Consider the following 26485-nt stretch of genomic DNA (forward strand, 5'->3'; position numbering starts at 1 on the left):
GCAGAGAGAAGGTATGTCAAATTGGTTGGTTCAAGCCTTTGTTTATTCATGAAATACTCAAATTGGCCTGTTGGCTGCTCAATTAATTTTAGTCTCCACCAGACTCCTTTTGCAGGCTGAATAAATTGTAGAAATCGGTTTAAAAAGAGTATTAATTGGCCAGAGAAGGTAGCCGGCCATCGAGGATCCAATCGGCCTGGGAGTCTGGTGGAGACTAGCTCAATGTCATTGAGATCATGAGGGAAGAGGTAACATGAGATTCAGACAAAATACAAATGTATAAGAAGATACAAGAAACGTTTTATGTACCTGATCATCTAATGATACAGTGTATCACTGTCAATTATTCAAAATGTATGGACATAAATGAAGCCTTCTCAAACTATAATGCTTAATGTAAATGTGAATAAAATGTATTGTGATGTTATTGCTTTCTTCGAGTACTGTTATGTTGTTGGGATTTCAATAACACAAACAGTTTGACACATCATCTGTTAAGTAGGGCTTCTTTACACTATTGTTTGACACATATCAGGGACAGATACATCAGTATACAAAGTTTAACGTTGAATGTTAATTGTACATTCAATTCATGATTTTGGGGGTTAAATACAAAGACTGGCCAAACTCGCCGTGATACATGTATGATCACATAGACAAAGTGACAAAAGGAAATATAAGAGTATTACAAAATAATAGTTGCTGCAAACTGTCAGACACTCATGACAGTTTCAGCAAAAAAAAGGTAAAGCAGAGACGAGTAATTTATTTTTGGAGTAGCTAGTAGTGGATGCAATGCTACTTCGTGGCGATGTCTATAAGATGGCGACCTCGTTGACAGCTTCCTCAGTCACTGCACCCTTGTTTACCACTCCTTCATCCACCTTCTTGGTTTCCATCTAAAAAAAGGACAATAAATAGATTAAAAAAAGTAAAAAAAATATAGGCCTTTGCGATCAACACTGTGTATTAGTTGGTTAGTGACAAAGTGGATGTACACGTGCTTGTTTGTTTTCTAGTAATGTTGCCACATGACATGTGTTAATTCTGTAGTGACGTTAAGGATAAAAACGTTACCTCATGCTCGATAACTGCCACGCCCTCCTCCTTGTCGTCCTCCCCGGTTAAAACTTTACAGTAGGAGTACACAGTCAGGAACGCCCACAGCTGCAATTTTTAAAAACGATGAAGAAAATGTTGACCAAATTTCTCATCCTTGTGCAATAACCTTCGTTTTGTGTCGACGAATGACTTTCCAAAGTACGTGCTAATAAAAAGTAAAAGCTTCGCGCTCATATTAGCTGGTCTCCAAGCCCACAGAAAATATTTGAAATCGAGCATGAATAAATGAATGAAAGAGGCTATAGCAGGCTGCAGTCGCTGCCTTTATGCAAACTGACAGCTAGGTTTTCTTTAACTTTGTCATCTTGAAACAAACCCCGAACAACGCCTATATGTAGATGCCATGCATGAAATTTATTTTATTCGCTCTAGAAGTTACAAAACTTACGAAGATGAGGAGAAGCACGATCCAGGCTACCCAGTGAGGCGCTAGGAGATACACACCCACCCGCATGGTTCCGTCCTGTCAACAAGTGTGTTTTTACAAACATATATTCAGATACAAGACGTGTTAAAGACGATTAACTCTGCAAATATTCATTTAACCTTTGCCAAATATATTGCAAACGATTACTAGTAATAAGATCGTAGAGATTCTATTTATTTATTTATTTTATATATTCTATAGAGTTGCATCCTTAAGCTTTCATCTAGTAACAAACATTACGACCACATAGGATTCTCAAAAGTAATACGTAGTAATTACTTGTATGGCAAAGAAAACCTGGAAGCTGTGTTTGAGGCACTCATTAAGTAATTAGTGCAATCCACCCAGGTTAATGGCAGATGTATATTGCGTTGATCTAGGGGTATGAATAGTTCTGTTGTAAGTAAGTATAAAACATGACTTACATCTGTAGCGACGGCGTTCGGCACCCCGAACACGGTAAAGGTGACGGACACACCCAGCCTGATGATGACGTAAACAGACATGGAGCCCATCCACGCAGCCATGGGCCCAGGCAGGCTCTGGAAACGGAACAGCGTTAATGCTCACAGTTTTCTTCCAATGGTTTTAAGATTAAAGACAGGTGCGTTGTAAAATTTGCAGCGTACAGGAGCATTCAAGATATTCTCGTCCTCACTCCAAAACAGGAGCACAACTCAAATGTCGGGCCTAATTATATGAAGTACGGAGACTTTTGTCCATTTTTGGGACTTTTTACGTACTCCAAGAAGTTGGGAAATCCCAAAAATTAATCCCTTTCTCCAAACAATATGTATAAATTTATTCATTGTTTTAGACCATCAAAGCAATGCGACTGTTATTTATCATCAAATACGAGTATGTGTGTCTTTCGGTAACACAGCGTACTATTTCAGTACTATAACAGGCAAGTTACTAATAAGTACCTACCAGACAGACTCCAATGATCAGCATGATGTTCAGCAGAAAGAGAAGCGCGTCCACCCCGACCGCTGCCAGCACAGCATAGTAATCTGTGGGGAGAAGTTCTGCTTATACCCTCGCACATATGCATTCTAACGTACAGATATAGCAACAATGAAGCTACAACAAACCCATCTCACCAAAAACTTTCTGAACAACGTTGTTCAGTTATCAAATGGACTCTAACACAGCATAACATACGGTGACGGCTAATCTCCAAGCAGATCTTTTGGTGGGGGTAAGAAATGGATACAGACTGGCCAATTTGATACTGTCTTACCCCCAGCAAAAGGTCTGCTTGGAGATTAGGTGACGGCTACCCATAAAGGTCCATAGGCCACACCTTTAAAGTTTAATGGAGAAACTTAGAGAGCATCATGAAAGTGAATGATCATATTCTGAAGTCAGAATCAAACGATTTCGAGTCCTTTGTGAAACTTTGGCCAACACAGTAATGAACGTATTTTTCGGCTACTGAACACAGATACACATTGAGTACACAGTCATTCATGTGTAGGTGGACTATCGCATTAACATAATGGTTCAACTTACTGATGTCTACAGACCGGCCAGACAACAACAGCCACAGCTCAAAACCGACTTCTGCCAAGGACAAGATCTGTAGGAATGATCAGAAAGTTTTACCAGTTTGAGACTTTTCGAGGTTAGAAAAGTAGGGAGAACACAAAATAGACATTACTATTTTTGATTGGTTAGCCTCACTCCAAAATATCATGTATGGAAACAAAACAAAACAAAGCACTGATGCATCCGCTGATGGCAAAAGCATTAAAAAGCATTAAACTTAGACTTTAGCAAGACGCACTCGGAACTCAATGTGTGACGTAGCATGCAGCTTGGCCATGCTTATAACAACAAAATACTACTCACCGACAGAAGGACTCCAGCGGTCACGGCTCCCGCCCGTAACGAACAACAGCAACTTTTCTTCAGCATTTTGGCTTGGTATCTAGTCTTGAAGCACGAAAACAAGTTATTCAAACACCCTTTACGTTCATTTGCCATTGCCGGTATTAAAAGATTGCATTTTATTATATAGACTAAATCCTACTCCCATGTAACTGTGCTAAGACGGAAATGTATTGCGCATGAACTCATACTAAAATCTGAAAAGAACTAAAAGTCTTTCTAGCACAGTATACCACTAGTTTGCCGGACTTTTCTGGTTCTAGTCAACATAATATAATACTCCAGGCCTGCTGTCAAATAGCGTCATTTAGCCTTATATCCTGTCGGAATGTATGAAAGAATAAAGGTCAAATTCTCTATGGTAAACTAAAAGCACAGTGTTGGCCGAAAGGTCATGCCATGACGTCATGTTGGGTGTAACTGCCAGATGTTCAAACATTGCCGCGCCTTCCCTACACACGGGTACATTAAGTACTTACCTTATCCACACCCTGTTTGTGACAGGCCTTAGGATACTTTAGAATAATACCTTTTATCTTCTCCGAACCAACACGGATGCAAAGAACATACACAGGTATTTACTTTAAGGGCAGTGTGCATGTTAGGGTTAAAGATCAGACGTTATGTTATGAGTCTTCTGTCCCCTCGATCACCTCGATATCGTCGAAGTTTTGTTAAAATTGTGTTTTCCTCTGAAGACTACCAATCCAGTATGCCATGGAAGTACATATTTTACTTGCATGTATAATACATGTAAGTATGTATGTATGTATTTCAACACAGTCAGTTAGAATTGATAACTTGAAATATGGATTTTGTTCCCTTAATTCCTTTAATGTGAACACGGACTTGACAATGTTTAGGATAACATTTAAAGTTACACTATGGTGTAACTTTAAATGGGGTGTAACTTTAGCTGTAAACATGCTTACAGCGCTCTTAATTTAGCAAGTTAAATTGCTCTGATTTGATATACTATTATTTGTTAGTCGGATAAAGCAATGAAAATAGTATCGGGGTGCTTTTGGAGGAATATGTACACGTACATACAAAGAAAGGCATGCAGAAGCGCCCACTTTTGCCTGTCCACACCCAGGATTACGTGAGAAGAGCTTTAAAGTCAACTTGAGCGGATAGGTTTTGTTTGATCATTTTAATGGCTCGTTGAGAACTTTCGTCTTTAAATCTGTACTACAAGATTCCACACCGTTTGCTCATTACATGTGGCGCATAACGAAAATGGACACATAAACTCTTTAAAACCAAACGGACCGTACTGTGGGCTTTTTATCCAGACTCAACGTAGCGTGCCCTTCTACATCCATCACTATTGCTATGGCCATGATACCAAACATTGTTACAAACACTGTAGGGACTAGTTTCATCAGGTCAGTGTCAGTGGTCAATGGCTGGGGAAGTCTTCTTTTACGACCAAAGGTTGTCCCATCCCCACAGTAGCCACAGTTAGCTACATGTAGCTAGTCAGTATTACTCTGAGGAAGATTGAAGACAGACTGCCAACACGTTCAGGCAGGTGAAAGCCATTGGTTGTTCACCAGTGACATTATTTGTCTATAGCATTATGTCTTCAAACTGCCTGCTCAGTTTGGTAATACTTACTTATAGACACATGTAATAATGCAAGCTACATCATGATACTCGCCTTTTCAATCGTATACCTTTTTCCGACAAGGAACTCGAGTGTCCAGTGACTATCTCAGTATTAGAAGCAATGGCTGGTGGTTACTTTAAATTTTTTTCATAAACAGAACACAAAGTGGCTGTTCGTGTATTCCAGATCTTCGTTTAGCAAAAAATAACGTAGATCTAAGAACCTACCCTCCTGGACCAAAGTATGAAGTAGAAAACTATTTTGTATATCGTAGTTTTCTAATTATAAGACAAATGACGTACCTGTAAAGAATGGATGAGAGTGACAGAACTACTGTCTTGGTCCGAGCAGGCGCTGAAGTTCCTCCTGGTATTCACAGCAACGATGAGACAGGTGTGCTCAGTTGATACACCTGGCTCTTATACTGCACCACACCCTGTCAATCTTCACAGCGCTGCATGGCAGCTCGAGTTTCATTCGTCCATTCACTCAATGTTTTCATATCGCACGCAATCTTACCCAATCAGATGGTTGTTTACATCGACAACGGAGTGGCCCATTGAGTAAACTTAGCGAGGTTTTTGACATGAGATAATTTGCTTTGCCAACACGCCCAACATAGTGACGCGCCCTGCCTCACGAGGGTTAGCCTGTCAGTGGACTTACGGTCAAAACGTCTCTTAGCCCAGCCCAGCACAATCCATGACTCACTCAGTCACCAAGTGTTCTGGTGGTAGGAATGTCAGAAATGTTGCTGCATTGTACTGTATGGTTAGCCTCTACCGGGCTTCGGGAGACGGCTGGAAAGAGTAGAAATCGGCCAAATAGAGAGATAACATGGGTGCGGCAAAATGTTCTCTCTAGCAGACCAACTCCCTCGGCATGTTATCTCTCTGTTTGACCGATTTCTACTCTTTCCAGCCGTCTCCCGAAGCCTGGTAGAGGCTACTGTATGGCCGTTTGAAAACGCCCTTACGATGGAGAGTTTTCCGTAACGATTTTGCCGTATGTCGTAGACAATTATTCAAGACTAGTTGATATGTTATGTCAAGTACCTTTAGTAAGCAACAAAACACAGATGTTTCAGCCAAATGTGTTTAATCACAACTATGGCAAATTTATGATGTACATATCATTCAAAAGTACGAATAAGATTGGAAAACAACAAAAAGGGAAAACGGACAAAATTCCTAGGTAAGATTGGACTTATTGGACGTTTCTTTCTCAATTCATGTTGTTACGCACTAGCTTACTGACACTAGCCTGTAGCACTAGTACGTTGTTTTTATAGGTTTTGTTACATTCATTCAACATTTCCAAGGCCACCCTAAGTGATTAAAGGTTAGATCATTATCAGGTAAATCAGTCCTCATGCACTGAGAGGAATGGTCAATCTGACTTCCAATGTCAAAAAGAAAAAGTTACTAAAGGTATATACATGTATGAAGAATATTGTCACTTCTGAATGCCGCATTCTTCAAGGAACTTTCTGTGCGACTCTTCCCAGTACTTTGACGCCAGTAGTTTCTGTTTGAGTTCTTTGGCAGCCTTAAACTCCTTACTTCCATTCTCCAGTATCTCCACGATGCGGTTGGCCAGTCTTATAGCGTCTTCCTCATCGTTCCCTTTGATTTTTACAATCGGACGGTCAAATATGACGTCATCTTGAGCCTTCAGGAACTTTGCAAGCCCTGATTGGTCGGAAACGATTGTTGGCACACCTGCCGCGATGGCCTCCAGACCGACCAGTCCGAAGGGCTCTGCGCGTGACGGCATCAGGACGACATGAGCCTCTTTGAAGTCTCTGCTCAGCTGTTTCTGTGTGCCGTACTTCAGAGGAGTGAAGTGAAAAGTACCCTTCGCAATGTTTGCTTCGATTATTTCCTTACTTTCTGGGAAGTCCTCAGCGCTGACACCTCGGACTCGCCATCTTGCCTTAGGGAATCTGCCTATTACCATACTCATGGCCTTCGCGGCAAGATCGTAGCCTTTCAGTCTCTCGGCACCCTTTACCCTACCTATGGACAACACCACTTTGGTTTCTGTTTCGACATAGGTCGGATTCATCTGGCTAAAGATGTCAAACGGACTAGGAAGGAACTCGTAATGTGGCTTTGAAACTCTGATCTCGTTTTTGTAGTAATCATACAGGTTCGGGCCAACTGAAAATACGACATCGGCATGTTCCGTGTCTGTCCGGATCAAGTCGATTTTCTCTTCGATGCCCAGTACTCTACTCTCGCTCTTGTAGTGTTCTGTGTCTTCTGGGATGACGTGGTTGAAGAGTATCAACTTGGCGGCAGGGTATCGCTGTTCTCTGATGTTTCTTGCCGCTCTGCCAGTGATACTAGCATGGCCTATGATGTGCGTTATATCTGGTGGAAGGTTCGGATATCGAGTCCTATGGTCGAATGTGAGCCAGTCAAGAGTCGGTTGTCTTCTGTCCGTTTTAAAGCTTGTTGGAAGTACCAACTCCACTCCATCAACCTTTGCATCAGATGTGTCCTCTTCGGAGGTATTTAAAACAGTACAAAGAACCTCCCCTCCTGACGAACTTATTAATTTTGCCAACTGGCGATTTATTGTGGAGATTCCACCCTTAGAAGTACCATATTCATCATTGACAAGTAGCACAACAGGCTTGCCAGAATACGACGTGTGTTGAACGCCAGCTATGAAAAAAGGAAAGGCAAGCTTTTTATTCATTTGGTCACTTCCATTTTCCACCACTTAAGTGTTATAAATCTTATTCCGCTTTAACAATGGCAATGTGTTGGCGGGTAGTGTAGTATAGCGTGTTAGCATGTACTGGTGCTGAATGGTACAATCATGTATAAAATCATGAGATATCCCAGACGTCAAAGTGGATGACAACGTTACAGAAAAACGGCAATGTTATTTTCAAAAAACATTATGACATTAATAATTACTAAGGTCGCTAACAATGATTCTTCTAAATATTCATCAACAATATACGGTTTTCCCATTTATTTGGATAGAATAAAAGTTGCAAAATGCTGATATGGTGACAGTAAGGTTAACTTTACAGTATTAGATACGTACCTTCCTTTATGCCGCCCGGAAGTCCAAAGAAGCCGGTTATGTGGACCCCAAAGTAGAACTGGCACAGAACGCCAAATATCACGACAATCAATGAAATGGCAAGGGAGCTTGGAATAACAGAAGTGTGTCGTCGTATCCTGGGCGGAGGCTGGTCTGGTCTCGCCTGATGCTGTTCATATGATTGAGTGCGCTCACTCAACTCTGGAAATAGTATTTAAGAAAAAAAACAGCTTACCAATGCTAAAATTGAAACATAACTTGGCACATGTCTACCAAATACAGAAGTGGTAATTTTGAAAGAACAGTTTTCGTCAAAATATGATTTTACAAACCTGTGTTCTCATGACGTTCGAACAAGTCCGGACGCTCATTTTCTTTCTCAGACGCCTCTGTTATCACCACTAAACAACAAGTGGAAAGAAAAATGTAAAGATGGTTGCACGTCTAATATGAATGTAAATCAACCATAAAGCGCGGGTTGTGCGTTGAAGCGTTCAAACACATCGTCTCAACGTGTAAATGTCCAATATTCTAATTTTCTTTAGATTGAGTATATCTTCAGACTATATATGGTCATTCTAAAAATAACAAGACGCACTATCTTACCTTGTTGCCGCTGCTGCAGCTGCACAAATGCTTCGAACTGTTGCCTCCCTCCCTTACTGTCCAGGTTGGATGATCCTTTGGTTACAAACTCGACTTTCCCGTTGTAAACATCCTTTATCGGCACTGATTCCCGCACCACCAGCCTTACCGTCCGAGTTGTCGGTGGATCCGGAGATAGGTGAATAGGAAGGTCCAGGGGATGAATATCGACGTCTTCATGTTGACAGAAAGTTGCTTCGACCCACTGACCCTGTTTCAAGGTGACCCTCCGCTTTGTTCGAGAGTCAAATCTTACGCCTGGCGATTCGAACAAGTCAGTCAAGTTGTCAGATTTGTACAAACAGATGAGGTGCAAAAGTCTTTCTGTCTCCAGTGGTGTGACGATGATGTAGGATTTATCTTCAATGTAGTCACTCCAAGTCCGCTGTACCCAGCTAATAATGTCTTTGCTGCGGTGCCGAAGAACTTCCAGCACCCAATAGCTGAAGTGAAATCATAGGAGACTAATCAGAAAAACTGAGCATTCATATTGTTGGCAAATAATTCATAGGTCAGCCAGCGAACGGATGGACTACAATGGTATGAAGAAAAGTAGAAACGTTATTGCATGAACGTAATAAATAAAAGGAGCCACAAACTCATAAACATACATACCTTTGAAAGTGATCAGTCTGAAACATGATACCACCATCCTCCTGGTGAGCGTCTGTTTGGAAGAACGTCCATTCGTCGTCTCGGCCGTAGTGTAGAACCACTGTTGTTGTTTCCTTCCCCACCACTGATTGAGTCCATGCCCAGGACAGCCTGACGGTGACGGGCCGGAGGAACCGCTGTGGGAAGTCCTGCTCCACAGTCAGGACGGCGGACATGGCCGTGAAGTTGCTCCGGACGTCCTCGGTAACTGGCACGGCTTCAACCTGTGGATGTGTTTTAGAATGATCATGCAAGACTTGCAATGACAAGAAAAGCAAAATACAGAGAGAATTTTAAAAAGAATTAAAGATGTAACACATGTGACTGATGAAATGAGTTGTCAATGACAACATTTACCTCGACAGAGATGAACCGTGTGTCTCTAACACAGCCTGCGGGAAACTCCAACGTCACACCGCCGTGCTGAACAGTACAGCCCAGCGGTCCTACTTCAAACGTGGGGATGATGGACGCGACTGACAAGGTCTGCTGGTCCCCTGGTACGTCGAGGAAAGAATTGCACATTTAAAGCATCGATACTAGCGCTAAATTCTAAAAATAAATATTGCAAAATTTCACTCTTACTATCATTAAGATCATAAGCTCGCTACAAATGTAACTTAAATCTTCAATAAGTCACTTAGAATAACCATGTTTACCTCCATGGAATAACAATGTACAGAAAGTGTAATTTGAGAAGAGAGTTACTCACCTTTATGTTTAGCTTGCTGAGTAAACGTGGAATACACCAGGCGGTAGAGCAGTCCGGGCCACTCCTTCAGAAGTGTAGATAGTTTGTCTTTCAGAGGTCCGATGACGTGCCAAATTACTTGTGTTCCCTGGACTGCTTGGGCTGGAACAATGAGCCTCACTACAATGTTGACATGTTCGTCTTTCTTCTCGCGGTAAACAATCACGGGGAAACTATCTGTCACAGCCTTGACTAAGTCTTTCCAGTCCTGTCGGGACTTGATCAGTTTGTTGATAACAACGCTCAATCGCTCAAACAATCCCCGTGGGCAAAAATGGGCAATCTCACACGTTACAATAAATTCCTGCCCTGTGACATTCCTGTTAATGGTCCCGGGTCTTTCCTCCTTTATGTACCATGGGATGTAGTATCCAACTCGTATTGAGGTCTCTCCGTTCTGTTCATCTGACCATTCCGTGTAGCACAAGCCAAAATGTTCCATCAGTTTAGTGATCACATCCACGTTTCCTACTGGTGTGGCGTGTGGTCCTAACAAGGCGATAACCACTTCTCTCGGCAGAAAGCCTTGGCTCCACAGGTTTTTCTGAATCTTTTTCAGGTATGTATTCGAGAAGCCCTTGAGACGTGGATTTTTTTTGGTAAAAACCTTCTTCAGGTCGTGATGAAACAGCTCTTTCATGACGTCTATCAATCCTGATGGATCATGAAATACTAGATCCTTGAGTTCCGGTATGTCCGTGTACCTGAGGATGGTTCCCACCTGCTGCAGGTAAGATAGGACTGGCTCTAGTCTGTCTGCCGTGAGACCTGCCAGCTGCCCTTGCTGAAGACATTCTTCCCGCGTGAGCCATTTAGACTTGATACTCTGAACGGGGCCAACTTGAGAAGTTGATCTTGCAGATTGATATTCCTCAGTACCATTGCCACGCATGTCGCGCAGGTGCTGATCAAACTCCACCCATGTCCGCGGGAGGATCCTTCGGAGTGATGGAAACAGTGATGTATTATTTGCTGTTTTCAGTATGTGACTCTTTAGTTTGTCTAAACCAGATGTTGGTTCTGCCGAACTGACGCAGTACGCACCTGTGAGCCGCAGCGGGCGTGTCAGGAGATCCCGGGTACGTTCTAACTGTCGTTCTATTTCCCCCTGATCGGTCCCTTCATTGGTCGCCCTGTTACTTTCCAACTTCTTCATTTGTTGTTGTATGGTACGTTTCCACAAGTCATGTTGCTGTGAGAATCTTACTTGAATGTCCCTGGTTTTCTCCTCTATTTCTGTATCGCTGCACATGTCCGTCTTACTACACACTAATGTAACCACCGCCCCCGGCACGCGGGCGTTCAGTGTGTCCAACCAAAACCCCACAGCTTCCGTGTAACTCTGTTCAGTACACCTGTATTCATGAAGATTTACTGTCAGTAGATTCAGGGCGCTTTGTGTCAAGAAGAACTGATGAGTGAGATGGTACACGTCATGTCCACCAAAGTCGTACACTTCAAAAGTGATATTGTCTTCAGGTGCCCACTGAGTTATCTCTACACAGTGTGTGCGGTCCTCATTTTCTGTCAGGCTGGACTGGCCCCTGTTTAGCGTTTGTACCAAACTTGTTTTTCCCGCCATCTTCTTTCCTAAAACTACAACTTTCAAACGAGCGGATACTTCTTCCTCTGAGTGTTCAAGTTCGTCGAAGTACAGTCTGATTGCATTGATCCCCTGGCGACAAACTTCAGCTGGTGGTTTTATGAGTGGGTTTCGACTGACGTCAATGTAAGATACGTTTGTAAGCTGTGCAATTTCCACAGGTAAAGCGTCAAGTGAATTCAAACTCAGGTCCAGCCGTCCTAACTGTGTCAGTCTCCCCACTTCAGATGGGAGTGTGCGCAGTTCGCAGTTATCCAGATCCAAGTGTTTAATGTTGGTGAGTTGTCCGATTTCCGCGGGTAACTTCTGGAGTGGGTTAGATCTCAGGTCCAGCCGTCCTAACTGTGTCAGTCTTCCCACTTCAGATGGGAGTGTGCGCAGTTCGCAGTTATCCAGATCCAAGTGTTTCATGTTGGTGAGTTGTCCGATTTCCGCGGGTAACTTCTGGAGTGGGTTAGAGCTCAGGTCCAGCCTTTCTAACTGTGTCAGTCTCCCCACTTCAGATGGGAGTGTGCGCAGTTCGCAGTTATCCAGATCCAAGTGTTTCATGTTGGTGAGTTGTCCGATTTCCGCGGGTAACTTCTGGAGTGGGTTAGATCTCAGGTCCAGCCATTCTAACTGTGTCAGTCTCCCCACTTCAGATGGGAGTGTGTGCAGCTCGCATTTAGACAGATCCAAGTGTTTAATGTTGGTGAGTTGCCCGATTTCCGTGGGTAACGCCTGTAGTGGGTTAGATCTCAGGTTCAGCCATTCTAACTGTGTCAGCCTCCATATTTCAGATGGGAGTGTGCGCAGCTTGCAGTCGAACAGATCCAAGTGTTTGATGCTTGTTATCTGTCCAATTCCCGCTGGTAATGTCTGTAATGGGTTAGAGTCCAAGTCCAGCCACTCCAATTTTGTCAATGTCCACACTACCGGAGGAACTGTGACCATGTATGTTCCCCTTAGTTTCAGTACCCGGATGTTGGTGAGTGCAGACAGCTCATCCGGCAGGTGGATCCCGCTGTTCCAGCGGAGGTCCAGTTCCTCCAGCTGGGTGAGTTTCAGTACTGCTGGCGGAACCGTCGCCAGGTTAGTATCACTTAGTCTCAATACTTTTATGTTCTGTAACTTGTACAACTCATCTGGCAAGGAGATCTGATTATAACTTAAAAAATCCAGTTCCTGTAGGTTTGACAGTTTTAGCACTACAGGCGGGAACGTGTCCAGGTCACAGTTATATAACTCCAGGTGGGTGAGATTGACGAGACTGGACATCTCATCTGGCAGTTTGATCTTCTTGTTGTTACAGAGGCGCAATCTGTTCAACTGTGGAAGTTTCGTCACGGCAGCGGGAACTGACGGAAGGTTGCAGTTCCCCAGGTTCAGGACAGAGAGGTTGATGAGACTACACATCTCATCAGGCAGGGTTATATTCTCGTTATTACTAAGATCAAGTACTTCCAACTGCTCAAGCTTCATGACGACAGCAGGAACTGTGTCAAGATTACATTCATATAATGACAACACTTTTAGATTGGGCAATCCGATGAGATTGTCAGAGAGTCTAATGCCCTTGTTCATTCCTAACTCCAAAGCCTCCAACTCAGTTAATTCAAAAAGTTCATCTGGTAACTGGCTGAGGTCTTGGTTAGACAAATCTAATGTCAAAAGAGTTGTCGTTTTCCCCATGATGTACCATTTAGTAGGTTGTAGTTTTGCTCTAAAGCTTTGTGGTGAAGCCATGATGATATTCCTGATATTTCTGCAAGGAAAGCCCAAATATGTGTCATGAGATGTTTTTGCAATATCAACCACGTGTAATGTGTATAATAATACACTGCTTTGTATTATGTTGATGTTGTGCATATTTTTTTTTATCCCCATGCAAATGAAAAAATAAGAAAGTATGGTGAAAGTAAAAGCAAGTAAAGGTGATCTCAGTGGACTTAAATGAAAGTCTACCTACTCTTCCACTAGTAACAGACTTCATGTACACTGTTTTAACGAGACCGATACATGTATCTGAGAATAGCATGCTTTAGAATATTAGTGGTAGTGCCATGTTATACACAATGTATTCCCTGTCTGCAAAGAACTGACAAGCTACAAGTGCGCACAGGTTATAACATCACCCAGTATCTTATTGGGAAACCCTACTTAAACATTAGCTCTAAATGTACACAAACATCTTACTCGCTAGTCATTGACCTTTGCTATAGCTATGGGTCAGCAACATAAAATTTAGATCGTTATCAGCCACACGAATGTATGGCAATAGTAGGCGAATGGCTCTACTACATGTACATTTGTATACAACCGGCCTGTCACGAGTCTGTTGCCATGGTGAGGAAAACTGTTGTTTACACACCTGTCAATCAGAGAACTAACCAAACTTATTCATTTATTTGTTTCAAATGCAAACAATACATTACACAGACTTACAGGCAGCAAAAGCTGACAAACGTAAGTCTACATAGAGGTTAACAAGTACATTACATTTTATACACAGGTACGCCTTGGGTTGGGTTGGCATAATAGGCATGGTACGTACTATTGCACAGTTATATTTGTCTACGTCTCCGCCATCTCTGATGATTTGTACTGCCTATGAATTTGGGGACAATATTAGATGTAGACTTATCGCGGTGTACAGATGGGCCTAAACATGAAAAGGAAGACGTGTAATATCTTCCGATGACAACAGACATCAGTAGTGTATGTTGGACACGGTCGTTCACAATTGGAAAGTATGTTGATTTTGAAAAATCCAAAGGAATTTTTCATCAGCTCCAATATGACAACAGGGAGCCATTTTAGGCTTGTCACAAGAGATTATCACCATGGAGACGAATACTCAAGTAGCTGATAACACATAGACCTGTTTGCACCAAACGGCAAAAACACCGATGGACTTCAAACCTCAAACATCACGAGAACATGGACAGCGTTGTATTAACATGATTAAGATGATATTACAAAACCGGCGCTATTCTGTTCAAATGAATGAGGGCCTGCAATGGGGGGTAGTGGTTACGAATTACGCAAAATTTTCGCCGCCTGTTACGAATTACGTTAAAGTCTCAGAGCTGATTACAACTTTACGATTTGCGGCTAATGTCCAATTACGAATTACGTTGATTTTTGCGGAGGCTGCCTACGAATTACGAAGTCTAAAACGGCCTGATTACGCCTTACGAAAAAGGGCTTGCAGGCCCCTATGAATGGTTGTGTACCATTGTCACCTGTGTATGTGCACCACGATGCATCATTTTCGTTAACATCATACCAAAGACTTCTACCCTGGCTACTGTTATCGTCAAATAATGTCACCTGTAAGTGATCATTCAAGTTTAGACTACGAGTTATACTGACTTTTGGGATTTCTCTGCATATGTAGTGTCTGCGAGATAAACACGTGCACGTGACAATGATACAATGCCAGAAGGAAAATGGTTTCCTTTGGTTTTAAACTTGAGATACCGGGAACGAGAAGGTTGATAACGGTATAACAGCTCAATAATGCATGCCTGGTCTAACCAATCAATTTCAACATGCGGCGCATCAACGCTTTTAGCTGAGAGTCCATAGCAACTACATGTATTCTGATACATTGACTTCATGAGAAGTCAACACTAATCAGACGGCTGAGCCAAGTTAAAAGGCATCTCTACCCCCTCCCCTTCAAGCTCAACTGGCCGCCGGGTGAGTGTTACGCCTTTATGGCCTTTGCTAATGGAGTTTTGCTCGCCATGAGTTGATTGGCCCCGGGGAACCTAGCTGAGTCGGGCGGCGAAGAGCTCCCGTAGCCCCGAAGATACATCCCACACTCTAACGACGATAGACTGAACACCAGGCTAACTTCTTGTTGACAAAGTACAAATATTGCATTAATTGGTTCATATAATTTATACGACCTGCCCCTGCGTACGTCCTAATGCAATCGTATGGGACATTGCTATTTAGTACACAAAATAATACATATAATAATATTATGTAAGACATATGTACAGATCTGATGATTGTATTTATGTGAATTATCAGGACTTACCTTCTATTTGATGCAGTCAGAAAGATGTCAGTTGAGTTGAGAAAGCTTCACAAAGTCTACAGTCTCTCAGGATGATATCTCGATAGGGAAAAAACGTTCACTGAACGCGTAATACACGTCGGGTAGTAGTTAATCCTGTCGGAATGGTCTCGTTATTCTCTTGCCGTTTTCGCGAGTTTTTAGCAGGAAAACCACAAGAAAAAGTCATGGATTCTTACTCAAAACTGAAATCCTATTAGTACTCAATAGTATCCAGCTCAGTTGGAGCCCGGGTGGTAACAGAAAATCCACTCAAACATCCGTAAGAACACGTCCCTGTTCAGTCCGCCGGCCCGGGGCCGGAGCCCCGCCGAACTGACTCCAGCGCCAGGACTCAGCTATAGAACCCGCCTGTCACATCAGGCCGTTACCATGGTGAGGAAAACTGTTTTGTAATACCTGTCACTCAAAATGGTGATAAAACCTCCAGGTGGGCAGACTTGTTTGCACCAAACGGCAAAAATAACTTGTGGACTTCAAACCTCAAACATCACAAGACTGTCAGCAGACTGTCACTTACAAAGCTCTAACTAAACCTTCACCCTGTCATGATTTTATGTTGAAAATTTTCTCTACCCTTTCCCTTTTCTAATCTCAATTCTCTGTGATTTTATATGTAATGACAAAGCTTGTGTTTTTATGTTATCACAATTTTATTAAAATTTCCCTGAATTACCAATAGTCAGTTTTATTATCCCCATTAAGAATTTGCATTTAAAAGCTTTGAAATTTCCTTTATGGTTGGTTTCATTTTCATGTAATTATAAATAAAGTGTTTCTCATCTCTGTAGACATGGTAGGTGGGTCCAGAGCATGACCAAATAAGGCTGGAGGTTGATGTGGAGTTACGTGTCCGGTCAACGTCCGCTAGGACATGTCTGACGTCATACGTAAGTCAACATCAATACGTGCATCTGATAAGTTCTGGCAGGTGTGGAAAGTTTCAGATATTGGACACACTGAGATTGGCCAGGCAGGATAGACGGTTGAACATTTTTCAACATCTTTTGCACTTCTTGTTCTGACGATTCTACAGGTCAACTATGTCGTACATATTTACAGTTTACAGTTTATTATTCAATCAACAAAATCATACAAAAGCAGGGAATGCTGCATGCCTCACTGAATTGCGTAACTGATTTTTACAATAAGTTAAAAAACCAAGACAGGACAGGTACACAGAAAAACACACTATATACAAATATGTACAAACACCATTCACTCTGCTATATGCATGCAAATAGCAGGCATAGGTTTTCAGATACATGTATCAGCCATTGTCACTGGCATTGAAGAGTCTTACTGCGCAGTGAATGAAGGACTGTTTCAGGCGCAGGGTCCTCGCCTTGGGCAGAGTGAACGTGTTGCTGTTCCTAAGCTGTCTCCCTGTAGCCGTTGCACGTTCAGGGGGAACAAGGTCGTGCAGAGGGTGATCAGGGTTCAGCTAATACGCCTAGTTAATTATATAATATGTCCCGACAATGGGTTTTATGTGACAGTTATCTCCATAGGTCCTGGACTTCTTTGAAAACATAGCTTTAACTCAAAGATGAGGTCTAGTGTCTGTTCGATATTTTCTTCTTCTCACAACTTTTGTACAGGGAACTCTGTTTGTACATCATATACAAAATAACTCATGGACTTGCGGAAGTATAAAGTTTTGTGTAAAATAAACAACGTTTAAAAAATGCCAGGTGTCTCCACTGACAGGTTGGGCATACTTAGATTGATTCATAATTACCGCAGGGTTATACCATGGTTTATATAGAGGGGTGGTTAGGACCTTTTTAAACTAAGGGGGTTTGTGAAGATAAACGGCTTGTGGAAATATTTATATCAAGTGGATTAATTTCATGTAATGTCCCCCTGATAAGTATCAGAATATGATTTTTAGTCAGAGTTGTAGAGTTGAAAATTTTCCTGATTAATCCGGTTTACGGTTGTCCTCGAACTCCCCATACACAGCCCTTATCTGGCAAACTATCTCCAGTATCCACTTTGATAAAGAAATTCGATAATCGAAATTAATACGATAATCTAGAGTTTGCTGTTTTATGACTAATTGTATCTTGTGGTTACTGTTTTATTACTAATTATATAACAATATCTAGAGCTTACTGTTGTATTACTAACGATAAGGAAGAATCTGCTGAAGTAAGCTCATGACACGCAAAAGAGGTCTGTACAGATTTATGGATTTATTTACAAACAAAATTCTTCTTGGAGCAATTATGACATTACAACACAGATTCAACATCCTTCGACAGTCTAGATTCTTCACATCCTTTCTATTTGGCTTGAAATTTCCATGTCTTTTTATATAAATTATCACTGTACATCGACGCCTTGACTGCTTTGACATGTTAATCGAAAACGTAGCAACATGCTACAAACAATGTCCTCCCATATGCATTGGATGCTTAATTAGATGCTAGACAACAGCGACGTGTTGTGTAGCATCTAAAGTGTGTGAGCTACTACTATATGTGACATACTTATGGTCGACTATGCCTTATATAAAGATATTTGAACTTGGGAATCTTCGAGATCATATTTGCCTGGGCTGTCAATCCACACCATGTCATGATTTACAGTATAGATATTTCAAAGTGCGGGTCTTTGTTACATTGTTAAAATGTGAAAGTTGAAGTTACGGATTCTATTCAGCTACAGCCCGAGGGAAGAAGTAGAGCTTCTTGCGTAGGGTGTGCGTCACTTCCGGTTGCTGCTTGTACTCTTGGTTTTGAGTTTTGAAGTCTGCGACTTTGGCGTTTACCTGGTGGATGGAAAGAAACTGTCACTATAAGTTTCAATAATGAGCCAGTCGGTTTACATGGTCAACCAATCAGTCAACAACCTATGGTTGTACTCAGACAGTGCTTAAGAACCATATAAAACAGAATCACAGCAGAGGACACAAGAAGGCGATTAATTGCAACCGTGAGTGTACAATATGATAGAGAACACGACGTTAGCTCACCCTTCTGAGCATGTCTTGTAGCTCTTCCGTCTCGGCGTGTTCTGTGATGACGTCAGCAAGGACCTGGATCAACCACGTGCCTGTGTTGGAGTTCCTCCAGGACACGTGACCTGTAAAACACGTTATATTGGGTCGATCAATTCCACACAGACATTCCACGTTCGGAGCATGTTATTGATCAATGTACAGTAGCAACATGAGTGACATAAGCTGTATAGCGCTAAAGATTCCACTGAAAAAATAAATTTCATGAAATCTTGGAACGGTTTAGGAATGACATGCAAAAGATGATGGATGTACTCCATATCTACATTGAGTTTTTATGTTTGAGAACATGTTTTGGTTTGGAAAAATATGTGCATTTGCTCTTAGAACGTTGTCAGCTGTTTAAGAAGATTAGTAGCATTTCCGTGGATAAACACTATCCGGGTTGCGGGGTTTAGTACTCACCATGTACTGTAGCGTACATCACCAGCCGGTCACTCGCTGTAGGTAAGGTTCTTTCTCCGGCATCAGGACTCTCCACAGGGGCTGGAGGTGCGGGTGGTGCGGCTGTTGGAGGAGGAGGTAACTCGGTGGTTTCAGCAGTTCCATCTGATGCTTCTGTCCCGGCTTGTGAGGTGCTGCTTGCTTCACCTGGGGTCGTGTCTGCATGATCCACACCTTTGTCCGTGTCAACTAGAAAAGTTTGGATGACAAGTCCACGTTAACAAGGAACCCCAACGTCGCCATTTTTGTGCAATGGAACTTTTATGTTATTGCGCTCTTAAATTTCACAAGGAATCTCTAAGTACTAAGTGCTGAAGAAAAATAATGTATGAAGATGATATAGAAAACGTATGAGGTCATGTGCTTTCCTATACAGGGAAGTGTTATGTTCGCCTTTAATGGATAATGATTCAAAGAAGCACTTGTAGAGATATTTCTGTGTCAATCATCTGCCTATAATTACTTTATCCCGGTCGTTTAGTAACGGTTTCCCGTAAAGAATTCTCACCTCCTCTGCAAGCCTGAATGAAGAAAAGTTTCGGTTTTCCCACAAGACTCTTACATGCCTGGAAACTAGAAATGATGCTGTCCACAGGAACGTGCTGTCCGTCAGTACCCGACACTCCTGCCTTTACACCATGGGACAGCAGGAACAGCACGAAGCAATCGTAGTTGCTGTGATCTCTTTGGGAGACCTCCTTTGCTACGGCTGACATTTCCTGAGGGTTTAAGAGAAAAGTATAGTTCAGTTACGGCTGTATAAACTCTTCCACATTCAGGATGACTTCTGGTGGCACAGTATCATCTTTAGAACGCAAAAATATGAGCTTTTAGCAACGGTTTCAAAGAAAATCTAACAACATCCTAAAATGTAAATGTCGGGTAAAATGTCTATTTACAGGTAGTACATGATTAGATTTTAAAGAGCCTTTCAATTCCAAATTGAACAACAAGCAACCAAAAATTAGATTGGAAAAAAGCTATTATCATAAATTAGACCGTCACGATGAATAACCCACCTGTGCTGTGAGGTCCTCTCTGATCTCCTGTTGCAGCTTAAGTTTCTCACAAATCTTTCTGAGGTTGTCCAGATCCTGCTTCCCTCCTGGTCTGTTCCATGTCTGATCCGTAAAGTTAGTGTTGCTGATGATCAGTGCGACACCGAGCGGGTCGGAGGTCATCTTGTAGCAATCCTGATCAAGAAAACATTTACCAAAACGTCGTCAGCCCTAAAGATGAACATATTCTGTAAAGGGGAATCAAAAGAGACTAGCCGCAAAATTTCTATAAAGTTGGACAGGTGCAACATCTAATAAAATTACATATAAACAACTACTAGAATGCATCATTTAACAAATGATACTATGTCTACTATCGTTTTCTCCACTACTTACATTTCCATGTGAAGGCGGCATTATTTCAGTCAACGATGCTCTACGCTCGGCCACTACGAAAAGGAAAGACGTCATTACAATGGGAATCAGTCCAGGCATTGAGGTTACAAGACATTTTAATACTTGGAATAAAGCTAAATGGTACACTATGGTTATAAGATTCATATGGAACGCTTTCTATCAAATGCAACATCCAAACATACCTGATAATCTGCTCGGTCTGTACACAAGATCAGCCGACGTTTTTGCTGTATGCATGACCCCGGGACACCTGACGTCACGGCCGTCCTCTGCAGTCCGGTCCCTCAGGTCGTACTGGTGCGGCTTCTCCAGTCCTGCCTTGATGCAGTGCGCACAGGTGACGTGGAGGGAGTATAGCACACCTGGCCACTCCTGCAGCAGCTGGACCAGCACCTCCAGCAGTGGGTGGACCACGCCCCACATCTCATCTGCCTGGTCAAGCCTGCCTCTGGTTGCCATGGTAATGTAGGTGTCATCTGCACCACGTTTGGAACACACCAGTATGGGATAATCCCGGTGCTTATGGTAGGCCATGACACCGTCTTTCCAGTCAACCCTGTCCTTGACAAGTGGATGGATCCCAACACTGAACCTCTGAAACAGTCCCCGGGGACAGAATCCTCTGATATCACACATCAGCGGCAGCTGTTCCTGATCTTCTGGTACGACTTCAGGCCAGACATCCTTCAACTCCCCTGGCATTTGATGGTCCAAATACCAAGGGATCTTGTACAGACTGATGTGTTTGGAAGGGTCCGTTTTGTCTTTAGCCTCTATCTCAAAGCATAAGCCAAAGTTCTGCATCAGTGCAGTAACAATGTCCGGGTTGATATTAGGTGGTAATAAACATGCGATCACTTCCTTCTTGATAAGTCCGCGGTCCCGGAGGTCCGATCGGAATCCGACCAGCTGAGGAGAAGTGAACCTGTCTAGTTTTGAATTTGCTGCGGAGAGAAGGGTGTCGGTATCATGGTGAAACAGGTCTTTGAAGATGTCTATCAATCTGGGAGGGTCATGAAAGATAAAGGCCTTGAGTTCCGGTATGTCCGTGTACCTGAGGATGGTTCCCACCTGCTTTAGGTAAGACAGGACTGGCTCCAGTCTATCTGATGAAAGTCCAGCAAGTTGTCCAAGTCGTTCACAGTCAGTTACTTTCAGCCAGTATTTTCGGGGCTGTTTGACTTTCTCCAGTGACGACATTTCGGCATAAGTTTCATCAGCGTCTGTATTCGAGGCTTGATTTTGAAGCAAACGTTTAAAATCTACCCACGTCTTTGGTAGGATTCTTCTCAGTGTGGGAAACAATGTTGTATTCCTCGCTGTTTTCAAAAGAAAGTCTTTCAGTTTAATGTAAGATGAAATTGTGAATATTGCGAGAATTGCCGCCTTCTGTTTCACAGACACACTGTGCACATCTTCAATAATACGCAATCTCTTCGAAAGCAGGTTATTAACACGTGTTAGATGCTGGGTTAAATCTTCCACAGACTTCGATGAACCTGGTTTCTGTAACTGCCGTACAAGCTCAAGTGTTTCGATTTGTTGTTTTAAATGTCTTTCCCACAACACCTCTTGTTGTTTGACCCTTTTCTGGATGTCGTGCGTCTTTCTTTCTACGTCTGCAGATGGACAAAGATCCTTCTTACTTCCAATCAATGAAACCACCGCCCCCGGCACGTGAGCATTCAGTGTGTCCAACCAAAACCCTACAGCCTTCATGTAATCATGTTCAGTGCATCTGTATGTCTGAAGATTCACTACCAACAGGTAAAATGCATCTGGAGTCAAAAAGAACTGATGAGTGAGATGGTACACGTCATGGCCGCCAAAGTCGTAAACTTCAAAAGTGATGTTGTCATCAGGTGCCCACTGAGTTATCTCTACACAGTGTGTGCGGTCCTCTTCTTCTGTCAGGGTGGACTGGCCCTTGCTTAGCGTTTGTACCAAACTTGTTTTTCCCGCCATTTTCTCTCCTAAAACTACAACTTTCAAACGAGCGGATACTTCTTCCTCTGAGTGTTCAAGTTCGTGGAAGTACTGTCTGATTGCATTGATCCCATGACTGCAAACTTCAGCTGGTGGTTTTATGAGTGGGTTTCCAATGACGTCAAGGCCAGATACGTTTGTAAGCTGTGCAATTTCCACAGGTAAAGCGTCAAGGGAATTCCAACTCAGGTCCAGCCGTTCTATATATAATAACTGTGTCAGTCTCCCCACTTCAGATGGGAGTGTGCGCAGTTCGCAGTTAGACAGATCCAGGTGTTTAATGTTGGTGAGTTGTCCGATTTCCGCGGGTAACGTCTGTAGTGGGTTAGAGCTCAGGTTCAGCCATTCTAACTGTGTCAGTCTCCACAATTCAGGTGGGAGTGTGCGCAGTTTGCATTTAGACAGATCCAAGTGTTTGACGTTAGTGATCTGTCCGATTTCCGCAGGTAACGTCTGTAGCGGGACAGAGCTCAGGTCCAGCCATTCTAACTGTGTCAGTCTCAACATTTCGGGTGGGAGTGTGCGCAGTTCGCAGTTTGACAGATCCAGGTGTTCAATGTTTGTGAGTTGTCCGATTTCCGCGGGTAACGTCTGTAGTGGGTTAGAGCTCGGGTTCAGCCATTCTAACTGTGTCAGTCTCCACACTTCAGGTGGGAGTGTGTGCAGCTCGCATTTTGACAGCGTCAAGTGTTTAACGTTGGTGAGCTTTCCGATTTCCGCGGGTAACGTCTGTAGTGGGTTAGAGCTCAGGTTTAGCCATTCTAACTGTGTCAGTCTCCACATTTCGGGTGGGAGTGTGCGCAGCTCGCAGTTAGACAGATCCAGGTGTTCAATGTTGGTGAGTTGTCCGATTTCCGCGGGTAACGTCTGTAGTGGGTTAGAGCTCGGGTTCAGCCATTCTAACTGTGTCAGTCTCCACACTTCAGATGGGAGTGTGCGCAGTTCGCATTCAGACAGATCCAAGTGTTCAATGTTGGTGAGTTGTCCGATTTCCGCGGGTAACGTCTGTAGCGCGTTAGAGCTCAGGTCCAGCCATTCTAACTGTGTCAGTCTCCACATTTCGGGTGGGAGTGTGTGCAGCTCGCTTTTTGACAGATCCAAGTGTTTAATGTTGGTGAGCTTTCCGATTTCCATGGGTAACGTCTGTAGCGCGTTAGAGCTCAGGTCCAGCCATTCTAACTGTGCCAGTCTCCCCACTTCAGATGGGAGTGTGCGCAGTTTGCAGTTAGACAGATCCAAGTGTTTAATGTTGGTGAGCTTTCCGATTTCCATGGGTAACGTCTGTAGCGCGTTAGAGCTCAGGTCCAGCCATTCTAACTGTGTCAGCCTCCATATTTCAGATGGGAGCGTGCGCAGCTTGCAGTCGAACAGATCCAAGTGTTTGATGCTTGTTATCTGTCCAATTCCCGCCGGTAATGTCTGTAATGGGTTAGAGTCCAAGTCCAGCCACTCTAATTTTGTCAATGTCCACACTACCGGAGGAACTGTGACCATGCCTGTTTCCCCTAGTTTCAGTACCCGGATGTTGGTGAGTCCGGACAGCTCATCCGGCAGGTGGATCCCGCTGTTCCGGCTGAGGTCCAGTTCCTCCAGCTGGGTGAGTTTCAGTACTACCGGCGGAACCGTCGCCAAGTTACAATCACATAGTCCCAATACTTTTATATTCTGTAGCTTGTACAACTCATCTGGCAGGGAGATCTGATTACCACTTAGATCCAGCTCCTGTAGGTTTGACAGTTTCAGAACAACAGGCGGTAACGTGTCCAGGTCACAGTTATCTAAGTCCAGGTGGGTAAGATTAACTAGACTGGACATCTCATCCGGCAGTTTGATCTCCTTGTTGTACCAGAGGCTCAATTCATTCAACTGTGAAAGTTTCGTCACGGAAGCAGGAACTGTCTTAAGGTCGCAGTTCCCCAGGTCCAGTAAAGATAGGTTAACTAGACTACACATCTCATCCGGCAGGGTGATGTTCTTGTTGTAACTGAGATACAGTACTTCCAACTGCTCAAGCTTCATGACGGCAGTTGGAACTGTGTCAAGATTACATTCATCTAAACTCAACACTTTCAGATTGGTCAATCCGATAAGATTGTCAGAGAGTTTGATGTATTTATTATTCTCTAACTCCAAAGCCTCCAACTCAGTTAATTCTAAAAGGTCATCGGGTAGCTGGCTGAGGTGCTGGTTAGACAAGTCTAGTGTCAAAAGAGTTGTCGTTTTCCCCATGATGTACCATTCAGTAGGTTTTATCTTTGCCCTAAGGCTTTGTGGTGAAGCCATGATGATATTCTTGATATTTCTGCAAGGAAAGCCCAAATATGTGTCATGAGATGGTTTTGTAATATCAACCACGTGTAATGAGTATAATAATATACTGCTTTGTATTATGTTGATGTTGTGCATATTGTTTTTTTATCCCCATGCAAATGAAAAAATAAGAAAGTATGGTGAAAGTAAAAGCAAGGTGATCTCAGTGGACTTAAATGAAAGTCTACCTACTCTTCCACTAGTAACAGACTTCGTGTACACTGTTTTAACGAGACCGATACATGTATCTGAGAATAGCATGCTTTAGAATATTAGTGGTAGTGCCATGTTATACACAATGCATTCCCGGTGTACAAAGAACTGACAAGCTACAAGTGCGCACAGGTTGTAACATTACCCAGTATGTTATTGGGAAACCCTACTTAAACATTAGCTCTAAATGTACACAAACATCCTACTCGCTAGTCATTGACCTTTGCTATAGCTATGGGTCAGCACCAAAAAAAATTAGATCGTTATCAGTCACACGAATGTATGGCAATAGTAGGCGAATGGCTCTACTACATGTACATTTGTATACAACCGGCCTGTCACGAGTCTGTTGCCATGGTGAGGAAAACTGTTGTTTACACACCTGTCAATCAAAGAACTAACCAAACTTATTCATTTATTTGTTTCAAATGCAAACAACACATTACACAGACTTACAGGCAGCAAAAGCTGACAAACGTAAGTCTATATAGAGGTTAACAAGTACATTACATATATACACAGGTACGCATTGGGTTGGGTTGGCATAATAGGCATTGCCATTGTACAGTTATATTTGTCTACGTCTCCGCCATCTCTGATGATTTGTACTGCCTATGAATTTGGGGAAAATATTAGATTTAGACTTACATAGGCCTAAACCAGAAAAGGAAGACGTGTAATATCTTCCAATGACAACAGACATCAGTAGTGTATGTTGGACACGGTCGTTCACAATTGGAAAGTATGATGATTTTGAAAAAATCCCAAGGAATTTTTCATCAGCTCCAATATGACATTAAAAGGGAGCCATTTCAGGCTTGTCACAAGAGATTATCACCATGGAGACGAAAACTCAAGTAGCTGATAACACATCGACCTGTTTGCACCAAACAGCAAAAACACCTGGTGGACGTCAAACAAAACATCACGAGACTGTGGACAGCGTCATATGTGATTATTAGGTGATATTACAAAACCGGCGCTATTCTGTTCAAATGAACGGTTGTGAACTATTGTCACCTGTGTATGTGCACCACAACGCACCATTTAAATGAAGTAGAAAAATTAAGATTTCTCATGAAACTTGACAAATCATGTATTATTGGTTCCATATGCTCGTACATCTATAACTGCGTCAAGAAGCGAGAAGACGTTGAACATGTAAATAGTAGATCACATTAGTATGTATAGTTTAAGTGTAATTGCTGTATCCTTTTCCTTGTCTATCCATGACCTGTACTTAGCTTGTTAGA

At 42.7% G+C, this 26485-nt stretch overlaps 2 protein-coding genes across 4 annotated transcripts; both read right to left on the reverse strand.

Annotated features, from left to right (window-relative positions):
* Positions 1-183: 183 nt before the first annotated feature.
* Positions 184-5386, reverse strand: LOC109472698. 2 transcript variants are annotated; one of them, XM_019772548.1, is made up of 8 exons: positions 5357-5386; positions 3404-3487; positions 3065-3131; positions 2480-2562; positions 1975-2091; positions 1511-1585; positions 1078-1167; positions 184-899 (listed from the first exon to the last, which is right to left on the reverse strand). In XM_019772548.1, exons 2-8 carry the CDS (start codon positions 3467-3469, stop codon positions 816-818), a joined length of 582 nt encoding a protein of 193 aa, XP_019628107.1. In that variant the 5' UTR covers positions 3470-3487; positions 5357-5386; the 3' UTR covers positions 184-815. The 2 variants fall into 2 exon arrangements, with proteins under 2 accessions (XP_019628107.1, XP_019628108.1); XM_019772549.1 differs by having other exon boundaries at positions 3404-3482; positions 5357-5372.
* A 1117-nt stretch (positions 5387-6503) lies between these two features.
* Positions 6504-24896, reverse strand: LOC109472615 (malignant fibrous histiocytoma-amplified sequence 1 homolog). Of its 2 annotated transcripts, XM_019772421.1 has the most exons (8): positions 22923-24896; positions 10129-12388; positions 9774-9913; positions 9378-9640; positions 8724-9205; positions 8450-8518; positions 8118-8318; positions 6504-7726 (listed from the first exon to the last, which is right to left on the reverse strand). In XM_019772421.1, the coding sequence occupies exons 1-8, from the start codon at positions 24726-24728 to the stop codon at positions 6510-6512; spliced, it is 6438 nt and encodes a 2145-aa protein (XP_019627980.1). In that variant the 5' UTR covers positions 24729-24896; the 3' UTR covers positions 6504-6509. The 2 variants fall into 2 exon arrangements, with proteins under 2 accessions (XP_019627980.1, XP_019627981.1); XM_019772422.1 differs by lacking the exons at positions 6504-7726; positions 8118-8318; positions 8450-8518; ... (2 more) ...; positions 9774-9913; positions 10129-12388 and adding exons at positions 18064-18615; positions 18820-18929; positions 19270-19497; ... (1 more) ...; positions 20328-20501; positions 20703-20755 and having other exon boundaries at positions 20906-24885.
* Between the last annotated feature and the right edge of the window lie 1589 nt (positions 24897-26485).

This window comes from Branchiostoma belcheri, unplaced genomic scaffold (assembly GCF_001625305.1).
Source record: "Branchiostoma belcheri isolate BF01 breed outbred unplaced genomic scaffold, Haploidv18h27 scaffold28, whole genome shotgun sequence".
Classification (NCBI taxonomy): domain Eukaryota; kingdom Metazoa; phylum Chordata; class Leptocardii; order Amphioxiformes; family Branchiostomatidae; genus Branchiostoma; species Branchiostoma belcheri.

Coding starts and splice junctions, on each gene's coding strand:
- LOC109472698 (XM_019772548.1), bottom strand. CDS start 3,469: ATGCTGAAGAAAAGTTGCTGTTGTTCGTTACGGGCGGGAGCCGTGACC. Junction 3,132..3,403: donor CCGCTGGAGTCCTTCTGTCG/GTGAGTAGTATT, acceptor TCATTCCTACAG/ATCTTGTCCTTGGCAGAAGT. Junction 900..1,077: donor TGGCAGTTATCGAGCATGAG/GTAACGTTTTTA, acceptor TCCTTTTTTTAG/ATGGAAACCAAGAAGGTGGA.
- LOC109472615 (XM_019772421.1), bottom strand. CDS start 24,728: ATGAAGCTTGAGCAGTTGGAAGTACTGTATCTCAGTTACAACAAGAAC. Junction 9,206..9,377: donor CAGACTGATCACTTTCAAAG/GTATGTATGTTT, acceptor ATTTCACTTCAG/CTATTGGGTGCTGGAAGTTC. Junction 7,727..8,117: donor TCCGGGCGGCATAAAGGAAG/GTACGTATCTAA, acceptor CTTTTTTCATAG/CTGGCGTTCAACACACGTCG.